Here is a 22,746-nt window from a genome sequence, read left to right as displayed (position 1 = left end):
CACAGCTACTGAGCCTGCGTTCTAGAGCCCGCGAGCCACAACTACTGAGCCCACGTGCCACAACTACTGAAGACTGCACGCCCTAGAGCCCGTGCTCCACAACAAGAGAAGCCACCGCAATGAGAAGCCTGCTCACCGCAACAAAGAGTAGCCCCTGCTCACTGCAACTAGAGAAAGTCCGCGTGCAGCAACGAAGACCCAATGCAGCCAAAAATAAATTAATTAAAAAACAAACAAAAAAACCACATTCAGACACCACTACCCACCTATTAGAGTGACTAAAATAAAAAACTAAAACTAAATAGACAATATCAAGTGTTGGGAAGGAAATCAACTGGAACTCTCACACATTACTGAGGGGAATACAAAATGGTACAGGCACTTTGGAAACACGTTTGGCAATTTCTTATGAAGGTAAACACACACTTACCATATAACCCGCAATTCCACCTGTCAAAAGAAATAAAAATTCATGTTCGCACAAAGACCTGTACACTAATGTTTATAGTGACTTTACTGATAATCACCAACACTGGAAACAACCCATATGTCTTTCAACTGGTGAAGGAATAAACAAACTATAGTTCATCCAAACAATGGCACACTACTAAGAAATAAAAAGGTACAGGGCTTCCCTGGTGGCGCAGTGGTTGAGAGTCCGCCTGCTGATGCCGGGGACACGGGTTCGTGCCCCGGTCTGGGAGGATCCCACATGCCGCGGAGCGGCTTGGCCCATGAGCCATGGCCGTTGAGCCTGCGTGTCCAGAGCCTGTGCTCCGCAACAGGAGAGGCCACAACAGTGAGAGGCCCACATACCGCAAAAAATAAATAAATAAATAAATAAAATAAATAAAAAGGTACAAACCGTTGATACACAGAACAACATGATGACTCTCAACCTCATTATGCTAACTGAAAGAAGTCAGACCCAAAGGCTACAAGATTACATGTATATGACATTCAGAAAAGGCAAAACTATATATAGAGAGAAGAGATCAGAGGTTGCCCAAGGTTGGGGGAAAGGTTTGACTACAAAAGGGGATGAGGGTGATGGGACTGTTCCGCATTTTGACTTTATGCATTTGGCAAAATGCAGTCATTCACGCCAAAAAGAGTGAATGTAAATTATATAAATGAAAATAATTTTTAAAGTTTATTTTTTTCTTTTTTTTTTGGCAAGGCTGGGCGGCTTGTGGGATCTTAGTTCCCCGACCAGGGATCAAACCCACAACCCCTGCAGTGAAAGCATGGAGTCTTAACCACTGGACCGCCAGGGAAGTCCCTTAAAAGATTTTTTAATGATGGCTTAGGGCAGGAGAATAATCTTTGGTGAAAAGGTTAAAGAGACCAGAATGTTTATTTTTGAAAAAACAGGTTTATACAGCACATCCATTTTCAAATGAATCCATAAAATTATTTTAGGACAAAACCAGGAAAACTATTAAAATAAAGGAAAGCAACCCAACACATAGTAGCTACATTTAACTTTAAAACTATACCTGAAATATGGTATGTAAATTATCTCATAAACTGTTATTAAAAAACAAACAAACAAAAACTAAACCTGAAGCAGTTCTTTCCTCTACCCCAGTGTTTCCCAAACTTGTCTAGTAAGAATCATTTGACAACTTGTTAAAATTAGACATTCTCAGGTCCCTTCCCTGGAAATTCTGATTCAGTAGTCTAGGTTGGGGGCCAGGAAAATACATTTTTTAAATGCACCCCTCCCTCAAGGAACTTTTATTATCAGACAAGTTTAAGAAATAACTGCCACCCATAATTCTTAGCACAAAGACAAGCAAAACAAATTTTAATTGTCTATTTAATCATAGTCTGAATGTTTCCTAGGATATCAGGATAGTAATGATCACATCCAGAAACATTCAAGATGACCCACTAGAATATGAAAGGACTTTAAATCTCATATTCCAAAATTTTCTATTTAAGGAGTGTGTTTTATAATGTACAGAGTAAATCAGTACAATAGCACACGTATATCTTTTTTCCCAACAGAATATATGATCAAAAAAGGGTGAAAACCACTGCTCTAAGGCTCCTGATTTATTATCTTTTTCCCCCTAAGGCTGACCAATCCTCAGCTTCTGTCCTATTTTGCAATAAAGCCTCCACAATCCTCACTCTTTACCATTATGCCCATATTCATACCCTAGGCATAAGAGCATCATCAATCTGGATAAAAGACACAGTTCTTTTCCTCTACTGAGACCTGAAAGACTATTTATTACACTGTAACTAGTAAGAAATTTGGAAGGTGTTTACCTCTTTATACTATTCTTAAAGTCCAGCAGACTCTTGGCATTTGAAGATTCAGTTCACCAATTTAACATTTGTGGTTTCAGTTCTTCACAGATATCTGTGAAGTTTCATGACAAGTAGGAAGCTGATTTTGCTGAATCACAAATTTGAATCAAGTATGCCTTCCAGCTGGTGTGAAGGACCAAATCATTTAGCAGACGAGTGAACCAAGCTGACACTGCTCAGCATTTTCTCATATACAGCTATACTGTTCTCTGCTTGTCAGGAAAGGTCTCTTTAATTTTTTAGTTATCCTTTACTACAGAGGTCCTCACTAAAAAGTTTACTACAAAGGGTCCTTGAATCCAAATGTGTTTATCTATGTATTTTTTTCAATTAAAAAACACTAAAAATACAGTTATTATCATGTAGGATCTTGGAAGTTTTTGCATGGACATGAAAAAATAACTGTCATACTTATAAAGCCCGGAATTCATGCATTATTGCAAATAAACCTTAAGTGGTATTCATGGATTGAGGCATTCAATCACAAACTGCTATTGATGTGTTTATTGTCAAAGACGTCAAAAGATATGTTTTGGCATATATTCTATGGCAAACATGAACTGTGTTCAGAAAAAAATACCACTAAGCTTCTCCTTTCAGCCCTCCACGTCAATAACGTATCTCAAAGGCCTCTCTCTCTTTCTCACCCTCAAGAAAATCTTCATAAAGTGCATGTACTCCTTCAGGCACGATGACAGCAAGGGCAGTTCCACAGAGAAGGCCAGCGCCCAAAACAGTCACCAGCTTTAGTCGCTCCTGGAAAGAAAACATAAGCTGTTGAAAAGATTGATGAATGAACGGGGTAAAGTTTCTGAAGTACCTGCAATGAAGACTGTGCTCTGCTTATCTGTGAGGCCAAAATCTACAATGGCCACTGAACATGAAAAAGCATCAGCTTCATGAATAATAAAGCCAATTAAAACAAGGAGATGCCATTTTTAAGTTTCCCAGATTGGCAATGATGTGGGAAAACTTGTCTACTACCCACAATAGGGAGAAATGAGCATACTTGTCTAACACTGGAAGAAATGTGAATTGCTGCAACCTACCTGGACCCCAATTTGGCAATTTAGATTTAAAGCCTCAAAAATGTGAATTCTTTGATCCGGCAATCTCACTTCTAGAAATTTATCCTAAGAAAGAAAGAACTATGCAAAGATGACCACTGCACATATTAAGAATGCAAACCTGAAAATAACCTAAATGTCCAAGAAAGGAGACTAGCTAATAAACTTTAATACTTCATCACAATAGCACAAGACTCAGCAATTAAAAATTATGATACAGGGCTTCCCTGGTGGCACAGTGGTTGAGAGTCCGCCTGCCGATGCAGGGGACACGGGTTCGTGCCCCAGTCCGGGAGGATCCCACATGCCGCGGAGCGGCTGGGCCCGTGAGCCATGGCCGCTGAGCCTGTGCGTCCGGAGCCTGTGCTCCGCAACGGGAGAGGCCACAACAGTGAGAGGCCCGCGTACCGAAAAAAAAAAAAAAATTATCATACAGGTCTATTCATGGATATAGAAAGTCACGATGTACTGTTATGAGGAAAAAGCTGGTGGCCAACAATATGCATTGATAATCTCGTAATTCTTTCGGAAAGGTATACATACAAGTAGAACAAGTATAAATTACACATTAAAAAATTTTTTACTTTATAGATTATAAACATAATGTGTAATATATAATTTACAACACATTTTTTAAATTTTATTTTTAAATTTATTATTTTTCTGCTGTGTTGGGTCTTGGTTGCTGCATGCAGGCTTTCTCTAGTTGCAGCAAGTGGGGGCTACTCTTTGTTGCAGTGTGCGGGCTTCTCACTGCAGTGGCTTCTCTTGTTGCAGAGCATGGGCTCTAGGCGTGTGGGCTTCAGTAGTTGCAGCACACGGGCTCAGTAGTTGTGGCTCGCGGGCTTAGTTGCTCCGTGGCATGTGGGATCTTCCCGGACCAGGGCTCGAACCCATATCCTCTGCATTGGCAGGTGGATTCTTAACCACTGTGCCACCAGGGAAGTCCCTACAACACATTTTTAATTTATCTGCAATGAATATGTATTATTCATACAATGAAAAAACGTATTCAGGTTAAATTTATTTTATTTATTTATTTATTTTATTTTTGGCTGCGTTGGGTCTTCGTTGCTGCACACGGGCTTTATCTATTTGCAGCGAGTGAGGGCTACTCTTCGTTGCGGTGTGCATGCTTCTCATTGCAGTGGCTTCTCTTGTTGCAAAGCATGGGCTCTAGGCGCACGGGCTTCAGTAGTTGTGGCACACAGGCTCAGTAGTTGTGGCTCGCGGGCTCTAGAGCACAGGCTCAGTAGTTGTGGCGCACGGGCTTAGTTGCTCCGTGGCATGTGGGATCTTCCCAGACCAGGGCTTGAACCCGTGTCCCCTGCATTGGCAGGCAGATTCTTAACCACTGCGCCACCAGGGAAGTCCCTGTATTCAGTCTGATGCTAAAACGTCCTATAGCTTTTTAAAAAACGCTTGACAAAGATTGACATACTAGAGCTATAGATATTTAATGCATACAACTTTATGTGTTTGGAAATAAGTATACATCTGTGAAACCATCATCACAATCAATGCCATAAATGATCTATGGTTTTAATCCACTTAATCCCAGTTTTTTCTTTTCACTCAGATTTCTTTAAGAGACAGTATCCTGACATACAAGATATAAAAGATTAAGTTTCAAAATTTCTTGAAGCGGTGATGTACCCTATATGGCTTCTTGAAGTCTTAACAGTATGAAAAATGATCTTTAAAACTACAGGAGGGTGGACTTCCCTGGTGGCGCAGTGGTTGGGAATCCGCCTGCCAATGCAGGGGACACAAGTTCTAGCCCTGGTCCGGGAAGATCTCACATGCCATGGAGCAACTAAGCCCGTGAGCCACAACTACTGAGGCCCACGCACCTAGAGCCCCTGCTCCGCAACAAGAGACGACACCGCAATGAGAAGTCCACACACCACAACGAAGAGTACCCCCTGCTCGCCACAACTAGAGAAAGCCCGTGCGCAGCAACGAAGACCCAACGCAGCCAAAAAAAAAAAAAAAAAAAACCTACAAGCGGGCGTTTATGTTGCTTAGGAAAAAGTTTTAATAATTTAATAGCATATCATGTACTTAACTTTTCTGTTTTAGTTTCTTTTATGAGGTTAGTAAAAATAACAATGGTTTATTAGTTCTGATATACTACTGAACTTAAAACTGTGAAGCTGTGGGAATATATATGTACAAGTACTGCCTCTATAGGAAAATGGGTTTTTAGCTGAAAGGCTGGTTGAAACATTACCCCCTCGTTTGGGAACAAAGAAGGGGTCTATACCTATTGTGTATCTACTGAAAATGGGGGAACTACAGTTGCAATGCCAGCACCAGCTAATACTTGCCCTATAGCCAGAGAGAAATCCCCTTAGCACCTAGGCCAGGTCACCCCTTCATACGTTCAGGATAGCCATTAACTACTTATAAACTGAGAGTGTTCTGAATGCATCCAGTGTTGGGGCACTGGCTTGGGAGGCAGAACTGACTCCATGTTCAAATTAGTTAACAAGTTAGCACCTCAACTCTTCTTATTTTTAATTAATTAATTAATCAATTAATTTTTTGGCTGAGTTGGGTCTTCATTGCTGTGCGCAGGCTTTCTCTAGTTGCAGTGAGCAGCGACTACTCTTTGTTGCGGTGCATGGGCTTCTCATTGCGGTGGCTTCTCCTGTCGGGGAGCACGGGCTCTAGGCGTGCAGGCTTCAGTAGTTGTGGCACGTGGGCTCAGTAGTCGTGGCTCGCTGGTTCTAGAGCACAGGCTCAGTAGTTGTGGCGCACGGGCTTAGTTGCTCCATGGCATGTGGGATCTCCCTGGACCAGGGCTTGAACCCGTGTCCTCTGCATTGACAGGCGGATTCTTAACCACTGCGCCACCAGGGAAGTCCCTCAACTTTCCTTCTGTAAAATAATATTTCTACATGTCTTGTGAAGATTGAGGAGTCAATAGGAGAAAGTGGCCGAAGCATATTGGAAAAATAACACCAGACAGCTGGTGTTACTATTTTAATGCTCAATACTGAGCTATTCTAAGAGTCTTTGTCTTTTCCAAGTTACTAAACTCACCAACGTACTGCTAATCACAGCATTCATTTGAGACAAACTGTCAGAGCATGGAGAACACAAGATGGAAAAACAGCTCTATTCTGTGTAGAAGGTGACACGGTAATTAGTCTTTTCATCATTCTCTCTAAACAATTCATAAAAGTCACCTTTGTTTAAAAAAAATCATGAATGTCAAGTTTTACTGCTAAGGAAGGACAAAAATGAGGGTAAAACTGAACTGGACTGAGCATCCATTTCATTTGAAGGCCTTGGTTTCAGAACTCCACAATTCAAACCGATGAATAAATGACTAGGAAAGAAGATTGTCCTGTCAGCATTTTGACTATGCTCTACTCTGGGAAATGGAAATGAAAGATACCCCAGATTTGCAAATTAAGGGAAGATGAGAAGAGAGGAAAGGGATGTATGTACCGAAAAGAGAAAGAGCTAATTGCCCTCAAGAATTACTTGGGTTACCAGTAACCCAAGTTACACCTGTAACCCAGTTACAGGTGTTACTCCCAAGAGCACCCCCCAATAAACTTCCTGCATGCAAATCTTCTCAGAGTCTGTTTCCTGGGGAACCCAACCTAAGACACTCACATCATACACAAAAGTTAATTCTTGATGGGTTATACACCTAAATATAAAACCTAAAACGCAAAAGCTGTTAGAAGATAATGTAGAATGTCTTGGCAATCACGGGGTTGGCAAAGATTTCTCAGCAGGGACACAAAAAACACAAACTATTTAAGAGAAAAAATTCAACATCAGAATTTTAAATGATCCATTAAGAAAATGAATAGGCAAGCTGCATACTGGAAGAGAATACCCGCAGTACCTACATGCGTAATGGAAATACATATAACTGTGGTAACGCTGCCCACATCAGCCCCCTTCAGATTGGAGACACCTATTCCCCCAGCTGCTGGGGCTGTTGCCTGCTGATGGCTTGCAGCTGAGTCCCTCTGCGATACTGCCCTTGGGTCAAAGGGAACTGGCTAGCCTCAAGTTATAGTCCCTGCCCCAGGGCAGTCCACATCCAATGACTAGCCCACTTGGTGCTATGTGGAGGGAGGTACAAAGCCTCATCTCCTTGTCTCAATTCAGAATATCTCAGAAGGGCCATCCAGCTTCAGAGCCTTCTGTGGGTTGATCTGAGGCCTCTAGGGCAACTGAACGACAGTTCAACTTCTCCATCTGCTTAATTCTGCTCATTCTTTCACAGGTGTTACTCCCAAGAGCACTCCCCAATAAACTTCCTGCATGCAAATCTTCTCAGAGTCTGTTTTCTGGGGAACCCAACCTAAGACACTGACAAAGCGCTTGTATTTGAAATATAAAGAATGAATACAACTCAGTAAGAGACAAAATTAAAATTAAAAAATAAAACGGGTAAAACACTGAACAGATACTTCACAAAAGATATATGAATGGCCAGAAAGCCCATGAAAAGGTGCTCAATATCATTTAAGGATCATGAAAGTCCAAATTTAAACTACAGTGAGATACCTCTTCACACCCACTAGAACGGCTAAAATTAAAAAGACTGACAACACTAAATGATGGCAAGGATACAGAGCAACTGGAACTCTCATACATTGTTGGTGAGAGCATAAAATGGTACAACCACTTTGGAAAACTGGCCATCTCCTATAAGGTTAAACCAGCAATTCCACTTTGGGGTATTTACCAAGAGAAATGAAAGCAAATATCCCCACCAAAATTTGTGTAAGAATTCTCAGAGAAGCTTTATCCATAATAGCCATAATCTGAATCAGATGTACAGCAATAGCGGAATGGATAAACAAACCGTGGTATACTTACACAATGGAATACTAATCAGTAACAAAAAGGAAAAAATGACTGCTTCATACAGCAACATGAATCCCAAAAACATCACCCCAATGTTTGAAAGGCCTTACACAAAGAGAGCATGTACTGAGTCCATTTATATGAAGTTTAAAAGCAGGCCAAACTATCTATGGCAATAGAAATCAGAACAGCGGCTGCTTCTGGCAGGAGGGTTACACAGTGGCAGAAAAGACTAACTGGAAAATGGCACCAGGTTATTTTTTTAGGATGATTCAAGTGTTCTAAATCTTGATTGGGATGTGAGTTACATTTATATACATTTGTCACATTTCAGTAAACTGTATTAAGATTTGTACCTTTTACTCTATAAAATTATCTGGAGAGTAATTTACTCAGCCAGGACCTCTGAAAGGATTCATTTCAGAACTATTCAATTTTAACAAGGTGTCTTCATGGCAGTTTTTCGAAACCAAGGTCAGAGGTCTATGAAGAATACCAAAAACCACTTTCAAAATGTTTTCTTGGGGAATTCCCTGGTGGCCTAGTGGTTAGGATTCTGGGCTTTCACTGCCATGGCCTGGGTTCAACCCTTGGTTGGGGAACTGAGATCCTGCAAGCTACGTGCTGCGGCCGAAAAAAAATTTCTTTTTTTCTTAATCTAATTTGTCATTCAGATAGTCCTTAAAAATCATTCACCAGGGCTTCCCTGGTGGTGCAGTGGTTGGGAGTCCGCCTGCCGATGCAGGGGACATGGGTTCGTGCCCCGGTCCAGGAAGATCCCACATGCCGCAGAGCGGCTGGGCCTGTGAGCCATGGCCGCTGAGCCTGCGCGTCCGGAGCCTGTGCTCCGCAATGGGAGAGGCCACAACAGTGAGAGGCCCGCGTACCGCCAAAAAAAAAAAAAAAAAAAATCATTCACCAGAATTTTATGTAAATAACTGCATGCAGAAACCAGTGGTGTTTACAATTGTGGATCAATTCACAAGGCACTTACCAGGTGCTTCATTATATTCTACGCTGGAGTCACATGAAGCACTAGATTGAGACAAGTTTTAAAAGCAGGAGCAGAAGAGTTTTTGAGGCTTGCATACCACAAAATCAAGGTGCTGAAATAGTCCCATTTAAGAGGACTGAGGGATACATACCATCCAGAATAACTATGGACACTACCAAAAACAAAAACTTCAAATCCATAAAGAAAGTAAAAAATAATTCTCCTAAAATGCTGCCTTTTAAATTTTAAGTAATTTAAAATAATCTAATATTTTCAGATATTCTTGTTTCCAAGATGAAATTACTTATAATTCCATTCACTTATTTACATGGACCAGATTTCTGAACATTATCTATCCCAACAGATTTTATAAGAATTTCCCAAAGGCCCAAGCTAGAAAACAGTCAAATCTCCATGTGTAGCTAATACCATTACAAAAAAATTATGGTAAATCTTTAAAGTACATAGTCATGAAATTACTCTTCTTTGTTAATCATGTATGAACAATTAAATGCTCTCAGCTGAAGGAATGTGAACGGGAGCCTGGTCCAAATTTTTAGAAAGACAGTAAAAATTTTTATTAATCTTTAGACACATACTTTTGAAAGTGTGATACTAGCTACCAAAGGTATCAACATGGAATCCAAGTTTAAGAACCGGAAGAAATTTAAGAAATGATCCTTGCTCTATGAAGATGGAGAATCAAAAGCCAAAAATGAGGGATGATTTGCCCAAGATCACACAGCTAGGCTAGTTAGTGTAGAGGCATGATTAGATGTGACATCGTACTCTGCTGCCCTGTGCATTCCAAGACAATGTCCCTCATATGGCACAAGACATAAATCCATTACATAAAATTTACCTCTAAAAAAAAAGATAAAATCCAATCACACAACCTCTTGAAATAGTGTGTCAGAAAAATCCCTTAGCAACATCAAGAGGAAAACCAAAATTACAATTTGTTATAATTGTTCTCTGTTGACATTTTCTAAAGGTCTGTGGCAAAATGAGAAATAACGACAATGTAATGAGCTTTTCATAACATTTTATTTCTTCATTGTAGAGGACTATTCTTTATTCTAAGATTATGTCCTACATACTCTTTTATGTTAAAATGTTCTTTCTTTTAAGAAATGATGGTGACAATAGTTTTTGGTTTTTAGTGTCCTCACTTGGCAAAATTAAAGCAGGCAATCCTTTATCAATTCTCCTGAATTTCAAATGTATTACTGACCTGTGAAATCCAAAAGCCTGGAAAACCCTGATCTACAACAGTGTAAGCATGAGATCTGTATTACAATACCATAAAAAATGTCAGAAAAAAAAGAATTTGAGAATTTGTAAAAAAGAGATCATTGAGGTAAACTTGAGTAAATCATCTAGCTTTGTAATATTTCCTCTGAGGAGAGGCAGTGAGAGCTAAAATTACTGTATTATGTTTTCAGTCTATTTTGAAATTAAAGCACATTTATTTACCAAATGAAGTTAAACCTCCTATGTTTAACTAAGTTAACTAAATTAAACAAACCGATGTTTGTTCCTGGAACTCCTTACCCCAGAACTTTAAGTTCTATGAAGGCAGAAACTTTTGTTTTTAATTTCCTGCTGAATACTCAGTTTATAGAACAGTATCTGGCACATAACAGATTCTCCCCTAAACACATACTAAGAGAATGAATTAAATGCCCAGCACCATGCAAGGCACTGGGGACTTGGTACCTGCCACTCCACTGGCCTTTAATATCAACAAATATACGAATGTACTGGAACCTCTTTAGAATACTTGTGCTGGGAAATAGGCCTAACAAGTCCCTTAAAAGCATAACCATATCTAGAATTTTCAGTGGTTATTTGATTCAGAATTTATCCTTTGGCTCAAGGGGTATTAAAGTACATATAATGAAGAACCATAATAGGATTCCATCACAGTAAATGTGAGGCAATGCTGTCGTCTGTCTCATTATGCAAATACCTTAAATGACAACTGTTTTATTTCCAAGGAGCTCAAAACCTTGTTTCAATCTTCAGCAAAGCGATGTAAAGATTATTTATTCTACATAACTTTCATCAGCTTGATAAATGTGTACTAACTTTCTTACAGCAACCTAATTATAGAGGCAACACTTGTGATGAAAAAAAAAGTCAACAGTCAAAAAAATAGGCATAATTGTCAAGGGTTATAGTTTCAATTCTTAAAAAAAGTTTTTAACCACCTAAATCATTTTAGACTCAATCTTATTTATTTCAAGCACTTGAGATGTGGCTCCATGTTATTTGTACAGCTGTATTCTTTCACACAACTTCACAACTTGTTATTTAATCTCAAAACTATGTACACGTCAAAGTTAAAATGCTGACATTTTGCTTATGGTTCCCTCCTTTGCTTACGGTAAATCCCTAAAAGGGTGTATTTAAATGAAGAACTACAAATTACAAGTGTTGGTCCAAGATGAAAAGAGTTTCCAAAGCAACAGTTTCTGGTGGAGAAATGAAATATTTGCTCAAGAGAGGCATGAGCTGTGCAATACCATTCATTTTATGCTATCTCATTTTACAGTTTCACATCTGTAGTCTGACTAAGCCGAAGGATTGACCAGAAGTATTAATTAAAACAACCGTTTGTATTCAATGCCATTAGCTATCAGTGCAGTGCAAAGCTTTGAAATCAGTTTAGTTTTCTTGGCAGACACCAAGGTAGTTAAATGGTTTTTCTTTCCTTGCTCATAGAAGCAGTCAATAAATTGTTTCGCTCAACTAAACACATGCTGATAATTTTAAAAGCTTTTAATACTGAAGATTGTTTATTTCAATCTCCCTTATACCACGTTCATGTTAGTTCTGAAAGCATCAACTATAGCTTCCTAAAAACTCAAAGATGCATCTCATGTTATGAGACTGATCCCTTCAAAGCTCCAGGCACTGAAGAGATGAACTATCATAGGGCATGAAGTAACTCTTGTTCAAGCAACAAAGGCTTTCTTTCTCCACATTCTTACAAATAAGCCTGCTTCAAGGAGATACGTCCTAATGTCAATTTAACTGCTACATTATCTGCTGCTAAGTGTCAGTAACAGATAACGAAGAAAACTCAAATATGAACTCAATTCTTCAAGTCCTTACAACTGAGGCAAGATGCCAAAAAGCTTCCTGCCTCTAAGTAGTGGCTCTGTGATACTGAGCAAGTTCAATATCCTTCAGGGCCGCCACTACTACTGCGATCATGTGGGAGTATGACGTTAGCAAATTTAGCACAGAGTAGTTGTCATGTTTACTTACCTTCAGCCTCATCCGGAGCACGCGGTCAATGCTTCTAAGCCCCTCCTCCACAAGAATCACACAACAAAACCCAGATACTTGGACAGAAGTTCAAGTGAACAATGCTACCACAGCTGCCATTATGCCAGTGGCATATAGGCTTCCCCTTTCCTAATTCATCTGACATACAGGTTAAGAACAAGCAATACGCTATTGATGCCACTTCCTTCAATCTTGGAAAACAAGACTGACTTGGCTTTCTGTATGAATCCTTTCTAAAAATAAAAGGAAATCCCATAAGATTGTTCGACGTGACTACAAAAACAAACAAAAACCCGTTGATGCATGGGAAAGACCTGGGAAAACACTGGCAATGAAATATTATGTTATTAATACATAAGTTTGATTGAACTGAGAAAATTAAGATAATAAACTACATTTTCTCTATCAAATTAGAAAAGTTTTAAAAATTAAAAATGATAGTACTCAGTGTTTGTGAGAACACAGTATCATTTGCATTTGTTGAAAAAAAATGCATTTAAAAAAAAACTGTTGGGCTTCCCTGGTGGCGCAGTGGTCGCGAGTCCGCCTGCCGATGCAGGGGACGTGAGTTCGTGCCCCGGTCCAGGAGGATCCCACATGCCGCGGAGCGGCTGGGCCCGTGAGCCATGGCCGCTGAGCCTGTGCGTCCGGAGCCTGTGCTCCGCAACGGGAGAGGCCACAGCAGTGGGAGGCCCACGCACCACAAAAAAACACACAGAAAAACAAACAAACAAAAACACTGTTAATATAGATTGAGAGCCTTCTTGAAGATGTTTATGCTCTTTAATCCTGTCATTCTACCCTTGAGGAAATAATCTGAAATATGGTCATAGCATTAGACACAAAAATATTCATTCAACACTATTATCATAGCAAAAACTTGAAAACAAATTAAATGCATAGTAAGAATTTCTGTATATAAAATAACTGAACGTAATGAAGACATTAAAAAGTGCCTTATAGGGGACTTCCCTGGTGGCGCAGTGGTTAAGAATCTGCCTGCCAAGGCAGGGGACACGGGTTCGAGCCCTGGTCCGGGAAGATCCCACATGCCGTGGAGCAACGAAGCCCATGCGCCACAACTATGGAGCCTGCACTCTACAGCCCATGAGCCACAACTATGGAGCCTGCACTCTACAGCCCACGTGCCACAACTACTGAAGCCCGCCACGCCTAGATCCTGTGCTCCACAACAGAGAAGCCACCGCAATGAGAAGTCTGCGCACCGCAACTAAGAGTAGCCCCCACTTGCAGCAACTAGAGAAAGCCTGCACGCATCAACGAAGACCCGGTACAGCCAAAAAAAAAAGAAAAGTGCCTATAGGGAATTCCCTGGTGGTCCAGTGGTTAGGAGTTGGCACTTCCACTGCCAACGGCCCAGGTTCAATCCCTGGATCCCACAAGCCACGCAGCATGCCCCCCGCCCCAAAAAAGTGCCTAGAACATGTTTTTAATAATAAAGGAAAGTGTTTATAATTACCAGGTAAAAGAAGGGGAAATGTAAATTTATACATATACCACATAATCAACCATATTAAAAATGCAAACAAATAGAAAAAAAAGAATGAAAAGAAACAAAAATGTTACTAGTGATTCTCACTGGACAGTGGGATAATGGATGATTTTATTTTCCTTTTACACATTATCATACTTTTAAAATTTGCCACAAAGAATCCCTATTATATAGCCAGGCTTAAAAAAATTTTTTTTGTTCATTTAATTAGAGGCTATATATAAACAGTGGTTTTGAACTTAGTAAACCCTGAGGCTCAGTTTCCTCATCTATAAACAGGATAAGAATTCTTCCCTTTCAAGGTTACTGTTAAAATCAGTGCAGAACTTGACACGAGTTGATACTGTAGCTACTGTTATTATTAATTATTATACTGTGGTGGGCTTAGAGAGCACAGTGCCCTTAATATGCACGTAGAGATGTTTTCCCCTTTACCAAGTGGTTCTAAACACGTAGTAACACTTCAAATTACTACAGAACACTTAAGGTTTTGTAGTAATTTGAAATGTTCTTCAGTCTCCTCCTTGTTGTCATGCTGTGACTTATTTCCTCTACTTGTTGCCCCACCCCTTCTAGTTTGCTCTTCCTACTTTACAGAGACCTTAGAAATCAGACAGTCCAGCCCAGAGGATTGAGACTGGCAGTTCAAAACATAGGGGTTTTTTTTTGTTTTGTTTTGTTTTTGGCTGTGTTGGGTTTTTGTTACTGCACGCGGGCTTTCTCTAGTTGCAGCGAGCGGGGGCTACACTTCGTTGCAGTGTGCAGGCTTCTCATTGCGGTGGCTTCTCTTGTTGCAGAGCACGGGCTCTAGGTACACGGGCTTCAGTAGTTGCAGCACATGGGCTCAGTAGTTGCGGCACGTGTGCCATAGAGCACAGGCTCAGTAGTTGTGGCACATGGGCTTAGTTGCTCCGTGGCATGTGGGATCTTCCCGGACCAGGGATCGAACCTATGTCCCCTGCATTGGCAGGAAGATTCTTAACCACTGCGCCACCAGGGAAGTCCAAAACACAGGTTTTTTGACCCACACAGCGATGCAATAATATTTGAATTAGTAGCCAAAGTATAAAATTTAGAAGATCCATATAAGAATCCAATTTCCAACTTCTGAAAAGTAAGAAGATTTGGCAACAGCAGGGCTGGTGGCATCAAATGGCACGTGCTCTTCTGTGCCACAGTTGACCACGGTTCTCACGACTCCCTTAGACTCCCAGGCACTGACACTGGAGGTTAGCTGCCACACATCATGACACGTGGACCATTTTATCTTCCTCCAGGCCTGATTCACTGTTCAGCCTCAATACTTATATGATTTTATGACCCGTTACCTAGCTGTATTAGTCAGGGTTCAATCAAGAAATGGAAATCATAAAGTAATTTGAACCAGAAAAATTTAATACAAAGAGTAACTATAAAAGGGGACTGGAATAATGAGAAATTAACCAGTAAGAAAGAACTCTAAAGAACATAAGAACTGCAGCTAAAAGGAGCGGTGACTACCTAGGACCAAAATAAGATTTGCTCAAAGAAGAGGTCTCATAAGGGTTGAGATCCAAACTCTGCTGGAGAGGGCATGGCTGGGGCTCAATGAACAGCAGTAAACTGTCTGGGACCAATTCCGAGGTATATGCGTGGTGGTGGGGTTTCCCTAGACCAAGCAATGCTTGGACACCAGTAGGGTATCCCACAATTCAGTTCAATTCTAACACTACCCAGAAATAGCATCAGGTCCTACAAGACTGGCCCCCTGCCATTTCAGATGCCAGTTCGAAGTCCAGGTTGTTACCAGTGCTTCTGACCAACTAGCTGTAAATCGGAGGTTCCTTGGGTTCAATTAATTGGCTAGAGTAGCTCACAGAACTCAGAAAAACATTTTACCTACTAGATTACCTGTTTATTATAAAAGAATATAACTCAAAAACAGCCAGATATAAGAGATTCAGAGGCAAGGTATGGGGAAAGGTCACGGAGCTTCCATGCTCTCTGAGCACGCAACTCTCCCAGCACCTCCATGTGTTCACCAAACCAGATCTCCAAACCCTATCCTTTGGGGTTTTATGGAGGCTTCATTACATAGGCATGATTGATTAAATCACTGGCCACTGACGATTCATTCAACCTCCATCCCCTTTCCCCTCCCTGGTGGGACTGTTAAGTTCCAACCCTTGGAATCATGTGGTTGGTTCTCCAGGTGACAAGCCCCCATCCTTAGGTTACCTAATGGCTTTCCAAAAGTCACCTAACTGACATAATAAGACACCTTTATGGCTCTTATCATTTAGGAAATTCCAAGGGTTTTAGGAACTCTGTGCCAGGAAAAGGAGGAAAAGCAAATACATACTTCTTATTATAAATCACAATATCACAAGCAGAGAAGTTTCTGTGGTGCCACACTAGTGTTAACTCACTGGAAATCTGTACTCTAGGGTGTTGGGAAAACTGTTCATGGGAAAGTGTATCATCAGAGAGAGAGACTCTCCTATAAAACCACCCAAGATGGGGTTGCCAGTGGGAACTCCTGACTGCTGGGTGCTGGAGAAGCTGTGTGTTCAGCAGGAGTCTGGGGCTTTGAAAGCCACCTGCAGTGCAGAAGCTGGACATTGGTGAGGCTGGCTGTGCTACAACAATCAAGTCACCTAGGAGGCCTGCTGAGCAAGCATGCCAGAACCAAGAGGGAAAACCCCTTCTCCTTACAACTTCTCTCCAGTATCTTCTACTGACAAGGCTTAACATTGTGCCAGCTGGCAAAGGAAAAATATCTGAAGGGCCCACATCCATTTTTGCAGCGTAGCTAATGAAGAGTGAATTTGGAGCTGAGAGGCAATACATTGATAACTGGCACACAAGCTTACTAAAATTACATAAAAATGGGCTTCCCTGGTGGCGCAGTGGTTGAGAGTCCGCCTGCAAATGCAGGGGACACGGGTTCGTGCCCTGGTCCGGGAAGATCCCACATGCCGCGGAGCGGCTGGGCCCGTGAGCCATGGCCACTGAGCCTGCGCGTCCAGAGCCTGTGCTCCGCAATGGGAGAGGCCACAACAGTGAGAGGCCCGCGTACCGCAAAAAAAAAAATTACATAAAAAGATACACAGGAGCCAAGTGAGAGCCAAGAACAGTAGACAGCAAGTAAAATGGTTGCTCTTAAGGCTATCTATTTAGCTAATCAGAGATTTTTCTGGTCCTTTAGATTGCTGGGGCTTCTGGATGGACAAGTTCTGCATAACAGAGGTGCTATCAATATTCTTTTCCTTCACCTCTATTAATAATAATATTCACTAAGTACTTACTAAGCCAGGCACGTTCAATTATAATCACCTTACATATATTAACTCATTTAATCCTCACAATAATCCTATAAGGTAGATACTTCTATTATCCCCACTTAGTACAACAGAGGCAGCGAAAGTTCAAGTAATTTGTCCAGGCTCACAAAGCCAGCAAATGGCAGAGCCATGATCTGAACCTACACAGTTTAGCTCCAGAATCTATACTCTTAAGCACCATGCTAAACTGCTTCTCTATAAAACCTAAATACCGTATGCTAACACATATATATGGAATTTAAGGAAAAAAATGTCATGAAGAACCTAGGGGTAAGACAGGAATAAAGACACAGACCTACTAGAGAATGGACTTGAGGATATGGGGAGGGGGAATGGTATGCTGTGACAAAGCGAGAGAGGGGCATGGACATATATTCACTACCAAACGTAAGGTAGATAGCTAGTGGGAAGCAGCCGCATAGCATAGGGAGATCAGCTCGGTGCTTTGTGACCACCTGGAGTGGGGGGATAGAGAGGGTGGGAGGGAGGGAGACGCAAGAGGGAAGAGATATGGGAACATATGTATATGTATAACTGATTCACTTTGTTATAAAGCAGAAACTAATATACCATTGTAAAGCAATTATACTCCAATAAAGATTAAAAAAACCCCTATTTCATTGTTTCATCTTTTGCTTTTAGCACCTGTCTTCTTTCCCCAACTTGCCTTTGTCAAATGCATAAAGAATTAATGAAAGGAACATATACAACAAGGTGCAGAAGCTAGGGTATAATTTTTTGGTTAATAGAAAACTGACCTCCAGATAAATACAGGGTTCACAATCGATTGTTTAATGTAATTATCTAGTAGTTAACCCCAAGACCCTGTCCCTTAAAAATCCATATAATCAAGGCAGAGGAATTTGCAGACCAACTAATACCTGCTTCTACTGCAATGAAGTTAGACATTGAATATTAGTATTAAAGGAGAATTGAGATTTTTATAATTCCATCATAAGTTTTAAGAAATACCTGTACTCATGGTTAGCATTACTACTTATTACTTGGAATTCCACACTGAGCTACAGAGGCTCTTAAACTTCACTGCCATTCAACAAAGTCTCACATCTAAATTCTTTAATGAGAGGAGAGGTTAAGACTGTCATACAGAAGCATTCTGAATCCATTTCAGGTCTTCTTCCCTCAAAAAGGATGTCAATTCTTGAAGAGCACAATTTAGAATGACTAAACTATGAAGATATCGAGATATCGAGTGTGAAGTTAATCTTGAATAGTTTAAAATGAGAACTGCTTCAGATTCCAATTTGGCAGGTGCTAATTTAAAGGGCATCTAAGACATATTCAGTCTTTCTTATAGGTTTCAATGGTATTCAGAGATTGTTTACCTGAGTAAGCACAGGCATGAGATGTACTCTGGAAGGTAAAATGTCAGTGATGCAAGATATTCCTAGTTGGAGGAGCTAAAGGTGCCGATTTAGAGCCATAATATTTTCATTCCTTCTTTACAATGTTCATTAGGAAAGAAAATATCATCTAATGGTCAAGTGCTTTGGACTGGTAATCAAACTGACTTAGTTCAAATCCCACCTCTACCAGGTATGTGATGTCTTCAAGCCTGAGTATCTATCTCATAGTCTCATCCTGAGGACTAAACAAGATAATGCACATCATTGCCTGGTATGTAGAAGGAGCTCAATACGCATTAACTATTATTAATATTATTATGCAGATAAATTTCAATGATGTTTATCCATATAACTTTTTCAGGAAAATAATATTGAATCAGATTGCATCTAGACTTTGATTCAAACTTAGCTTTATCAAGCAAAGATACTTATGAGACAATAACATTATAAGACAATAATCTGAGGGAAGACAAAGTTACTGATTGCTTTCCAGATATGGATAAACTACAGAGAATTCAAAGTTTCAAAGTCTGAAATTTAGAAATGAAATTCCAAACAACTGTAAAATCTATTGTATTACCATAAAAGAATAAGAGGTTAATACACCAGAAAATGCAAAAGTCCTTACAAATGCAATTTTCTCAAATCTATTTTAAAAATAATCAATTGTCAGAGAAAAAACATACTGAACATATTCGTTCTTTAGACACAAACCTTTGATTTGGTGGTAACTCAAAGAGCCAAAGAGATTTATTATGAATGAGTCAGTTGTTACCATTAGACACAAAATAAAAACTTTAACACATGAAAAACAAAACAAAGCTTAAAATGAGAATAAGTATAATGAAGAAGAGAAAGTTAACTACTAAGAAAAATACTATAAAGCAGGGAGACCAAAGGAAAAGTCCCGGCCTCTCCAAATGAAACATTCATGGTGAACAGGAGTGCCAACCCCTGAACAAGACTTTTTGGATTCCCAACTGCTGAGAAGTTTCATGATTTGGGGTGGCGGGGGGGAGTTTACCCCTTAATAGAAGTCTGCTCCAAAATAAAAGGTTTAAAAATTATAATTTAGAACAAAGTTATAAAAATGAAAATCTTAAAACAGTTTTTACAATCAGTACTGAGAATAATCCTCAGTGTTTTCTATGTTCCGGATACAGTGTTAAGCCCTGTGCTTATGTTATTTCCTTACATCCTCACAACAATCCTATAAAGTCATTTAAGAGAAGAGTTGGATGTTAAACAGCTTGCTCAAGCAGTGACACTGATTTTGACCTACACTACCCGTCTCAGACAGTTCCTTTTGAAATTAGTGCATTACTAATTACCTCAAAAACTTTACTGAAGTAAGAATAGCACTACTTTCATCTGCATCTCTATGGATCTGTACTGTCTCAACACATGAAAAATGTGGCATTATAATCCAAACTGGTCTGTAACAAGAAAAGTACAAAATGAGAGAAAGCCTTCAAAAAGTTTTATAGCAATATGATATTTACATTTATAGGAGTAATTGTATGCCTGTTAAATCTCACAGTACTGCATTTGGGCTCGAATTTTGTATGCTTTTTTTTAAAAAAATTATTTGTTTTATTTTTGGCTGTGTTAGGTCTTCGTTGCTGAGCACGGGCTTTCTCTAGTTGCAGCGAGCAGGGGCTACTCTTCGTTGAGGTGCACGGGCTTCTCACTGCGGTGGCTTCTCTTGTTGCGGAGCACGGGCTCTAGGCGTGTGGGCTTTAGTAGTTGTGGCACGCGGGCTCAGTAGTTGTGGCGCACAGGCTTAGCTGCTCTGGGAGTGTGGGATCTTCCCGGACCAGGGCTTGAACCTGTGTCCCCTGCATTGGCAGGCAGATTCTTAACCACTGCGCCACCAGGGAAGCCCTGTATGCCTTTTTTCCACTTCATTTTCTTAGTATTTCATTTCCACAAGTATATTGCTCTGCAATGGAATGGAAGTTAAACAAAAACTGGCATGCACCAGAGAATTTGAGGAGTGCTGCCCTAGAGCTCTGGTGCAAACACTTTGCTTTCCCAGCTCTGTGACAAAGAGGAGACGTGCTCAGGTAAATGACAATCCCCAGACCATCAGTGTAAAATCTCACTCTGGCCATCATTTATATCTGAACTTCATTCCTCAATCAGGGCACCTGATAAGCCAGGTTTATCCTAGGTAACGTTAAGTTGCAGGCTCTCAACCTACTTATGTAGCATTTTCATTTAGAGTCAAAGAAAACTGCTCATTAACAACTGAATCTTAAAACACAATATAGTACTAAACTAGTGTGTCCAACTCTTTTATCCGACAAAACCTCATTTGTGTAAAGCATGTTTTGGCTGCCTTTACAAGTTTAATTTTTCTCCTGCCCATATGCTGAAGAAGAAAGCATCTTGATTATCAGTCACTTATAAATGCATTTGAGAATCAGAGATTTTGTTCCTTTGTTTTAGAAGTCATTTAGGCATAAGGAAGTTACAAAAGCATGAAGAAAGTTGGTTGGGGGGCAAGGCAGTGGAGAAAATGACAAAAAAATCAATGCCACACAAACCTCTTGATGGTCAGATATGGTAGCTAGACACCACTGCTACAGCAATTTCAGACTACTTGATTTTAACTCATTTCTAAATACTAATCCTGCCATAATTAATGGCTTTATTGATCTTTTATTCCTGCTCTGAGAAATTCTGAAGAAAAAAGTTTTGAATGACAAAGCAACAGACAGATTAAGAACATGAACAAAAAGCATATCTTTTCATATAAATGAACGTGAACTGCAAAATAAATTAGGTTTATTGGTCCTTTTATTTATAATAACTCCAGTCCCCAAGAAAAGCTAGACTCCTTAAAAAGAAAAGATGTTTAGCCAATGTAGGAGTTTGGGGAGCTATTCTCTAAGGGTAGAAACTGTGCTTCCTAGTCTCCATGAATGAAGTTTATTTTTTACACATTTATCATCTCTCTAGTTTCACAATACATTGATCTATAATAACAGTATAATTTGTCTAGAAAAAAATGCTTAATTCCTAGGAGATAAAAATCACCAGTTGAATTCTAAAATGTCTTTAACTAAGTTATACATAACTTTTATTTTTGTCCTAACAGCTCAAAATGCAGTTACTGCTGTAATAATGAACAGATATTATGAATGATGATTTATAGCATTTCAAGACCTGCATCTGGAAAAAGACCATTCGATCATCCATTTAGAAAGCCATAAGTGACAATATCACACTAATTATCTTTATTAATAGCCTAGTTAATTACACCACTCACGTACACATTTCCTTCAGTGAGAAAAGAAGATAGCGTATACCTGCATATTGCAAAAATCACTCAAGACAGTTTGAGAAAATACTGAAACTGGAAAAGGTCTAAGAATTTTATAGAAATAAAAAGTTCTATCAGTTCTTCATTTGAATTAATTATAATTCTTGATAAATGTTATCTCAATAAGTTTTTAAATATACAAACCAACTTAAACTTCACAAATGTCAGCCCTAATAATATCAACTCAATTCTACTGTAGTTATAAGAAAATATGATTTATGCCAAAGGAGAGATAGCAGGCTCACAAAGGACTGGGCAGGCAGGTAGCCCAAATGAGTGAAGTAGGCTTCACAACCAAGAAGGACCATGACAATCTACCACTATTCAGCTCTAGCCAACTGTTACCTTGAGGAATAAAGACAAAAACCAATAACAATAAAATTAACATTCTGCTAATCTAATAAAGTGGGCTAGATTTGGTACATGGGCTACCAGTTTGCTACCTCTGCCACAAGGGACAGAGTGGCTAAGAACTGCTCTGAGTCAGAAAAACCGAGACTGAAAAAACAGCTGTGACTCTAACACACTTGATGAACTCGTCCAAGTTACATTATCTAAGTGTCAGTCTCCTCATCTGTACCTCACTGGGTTTTTTAAATGAAATTAGGTAATGTATATGTTCAAAAAATTGTAGCGCAATGTTATCATTAGATGCTGAAAGGAACGGATAAAAAAAGGAAACGGAAAAGGAGC

General features: G+C 39.8%; 1 protein-coding gene across 1 annotated transcript in view; it reads right to left on the bottom strand.

Annotated features, from left to right (window-relative positions):
- SLC39A9 (solute carrier family 39 member 9) overlaps nucleotides 1-22,746 on the bottom strand; it is a 51,099-nt gene that overhangs the window by 26,502 nt on the left and 1,851 nt on the right. Inside the window, exon 2 of the mRNA XM_082618655.1 lies at nucleotides 2,970-3,078. Coding sequence (XP_082474781.1) covers nucleotides 2,970-3,078 — 109 coding nt within the window. The remainder of the gene's footprint in view (nucleotides 1-2,969; nucleotides 3,079-22,746) is intronic.

This window comes from Mesoplodon mirus (genome assembly GCF_964341445.2).
Source record: "Mesoplodon mirus genome assembly, chromosome: 4".
Lineage (NCBI taxonomy): Eukaryota > Metazoa > Chordata > Mammalia > Artiodactyla > Ziphiidae > Mesoplodon > Mesoplodon mirus.
The sequence above is the reverse complement of the archived record's forward strand: the minus strand, read 5'-3'. Positions and strand labels throughout refer to the sequence as shown.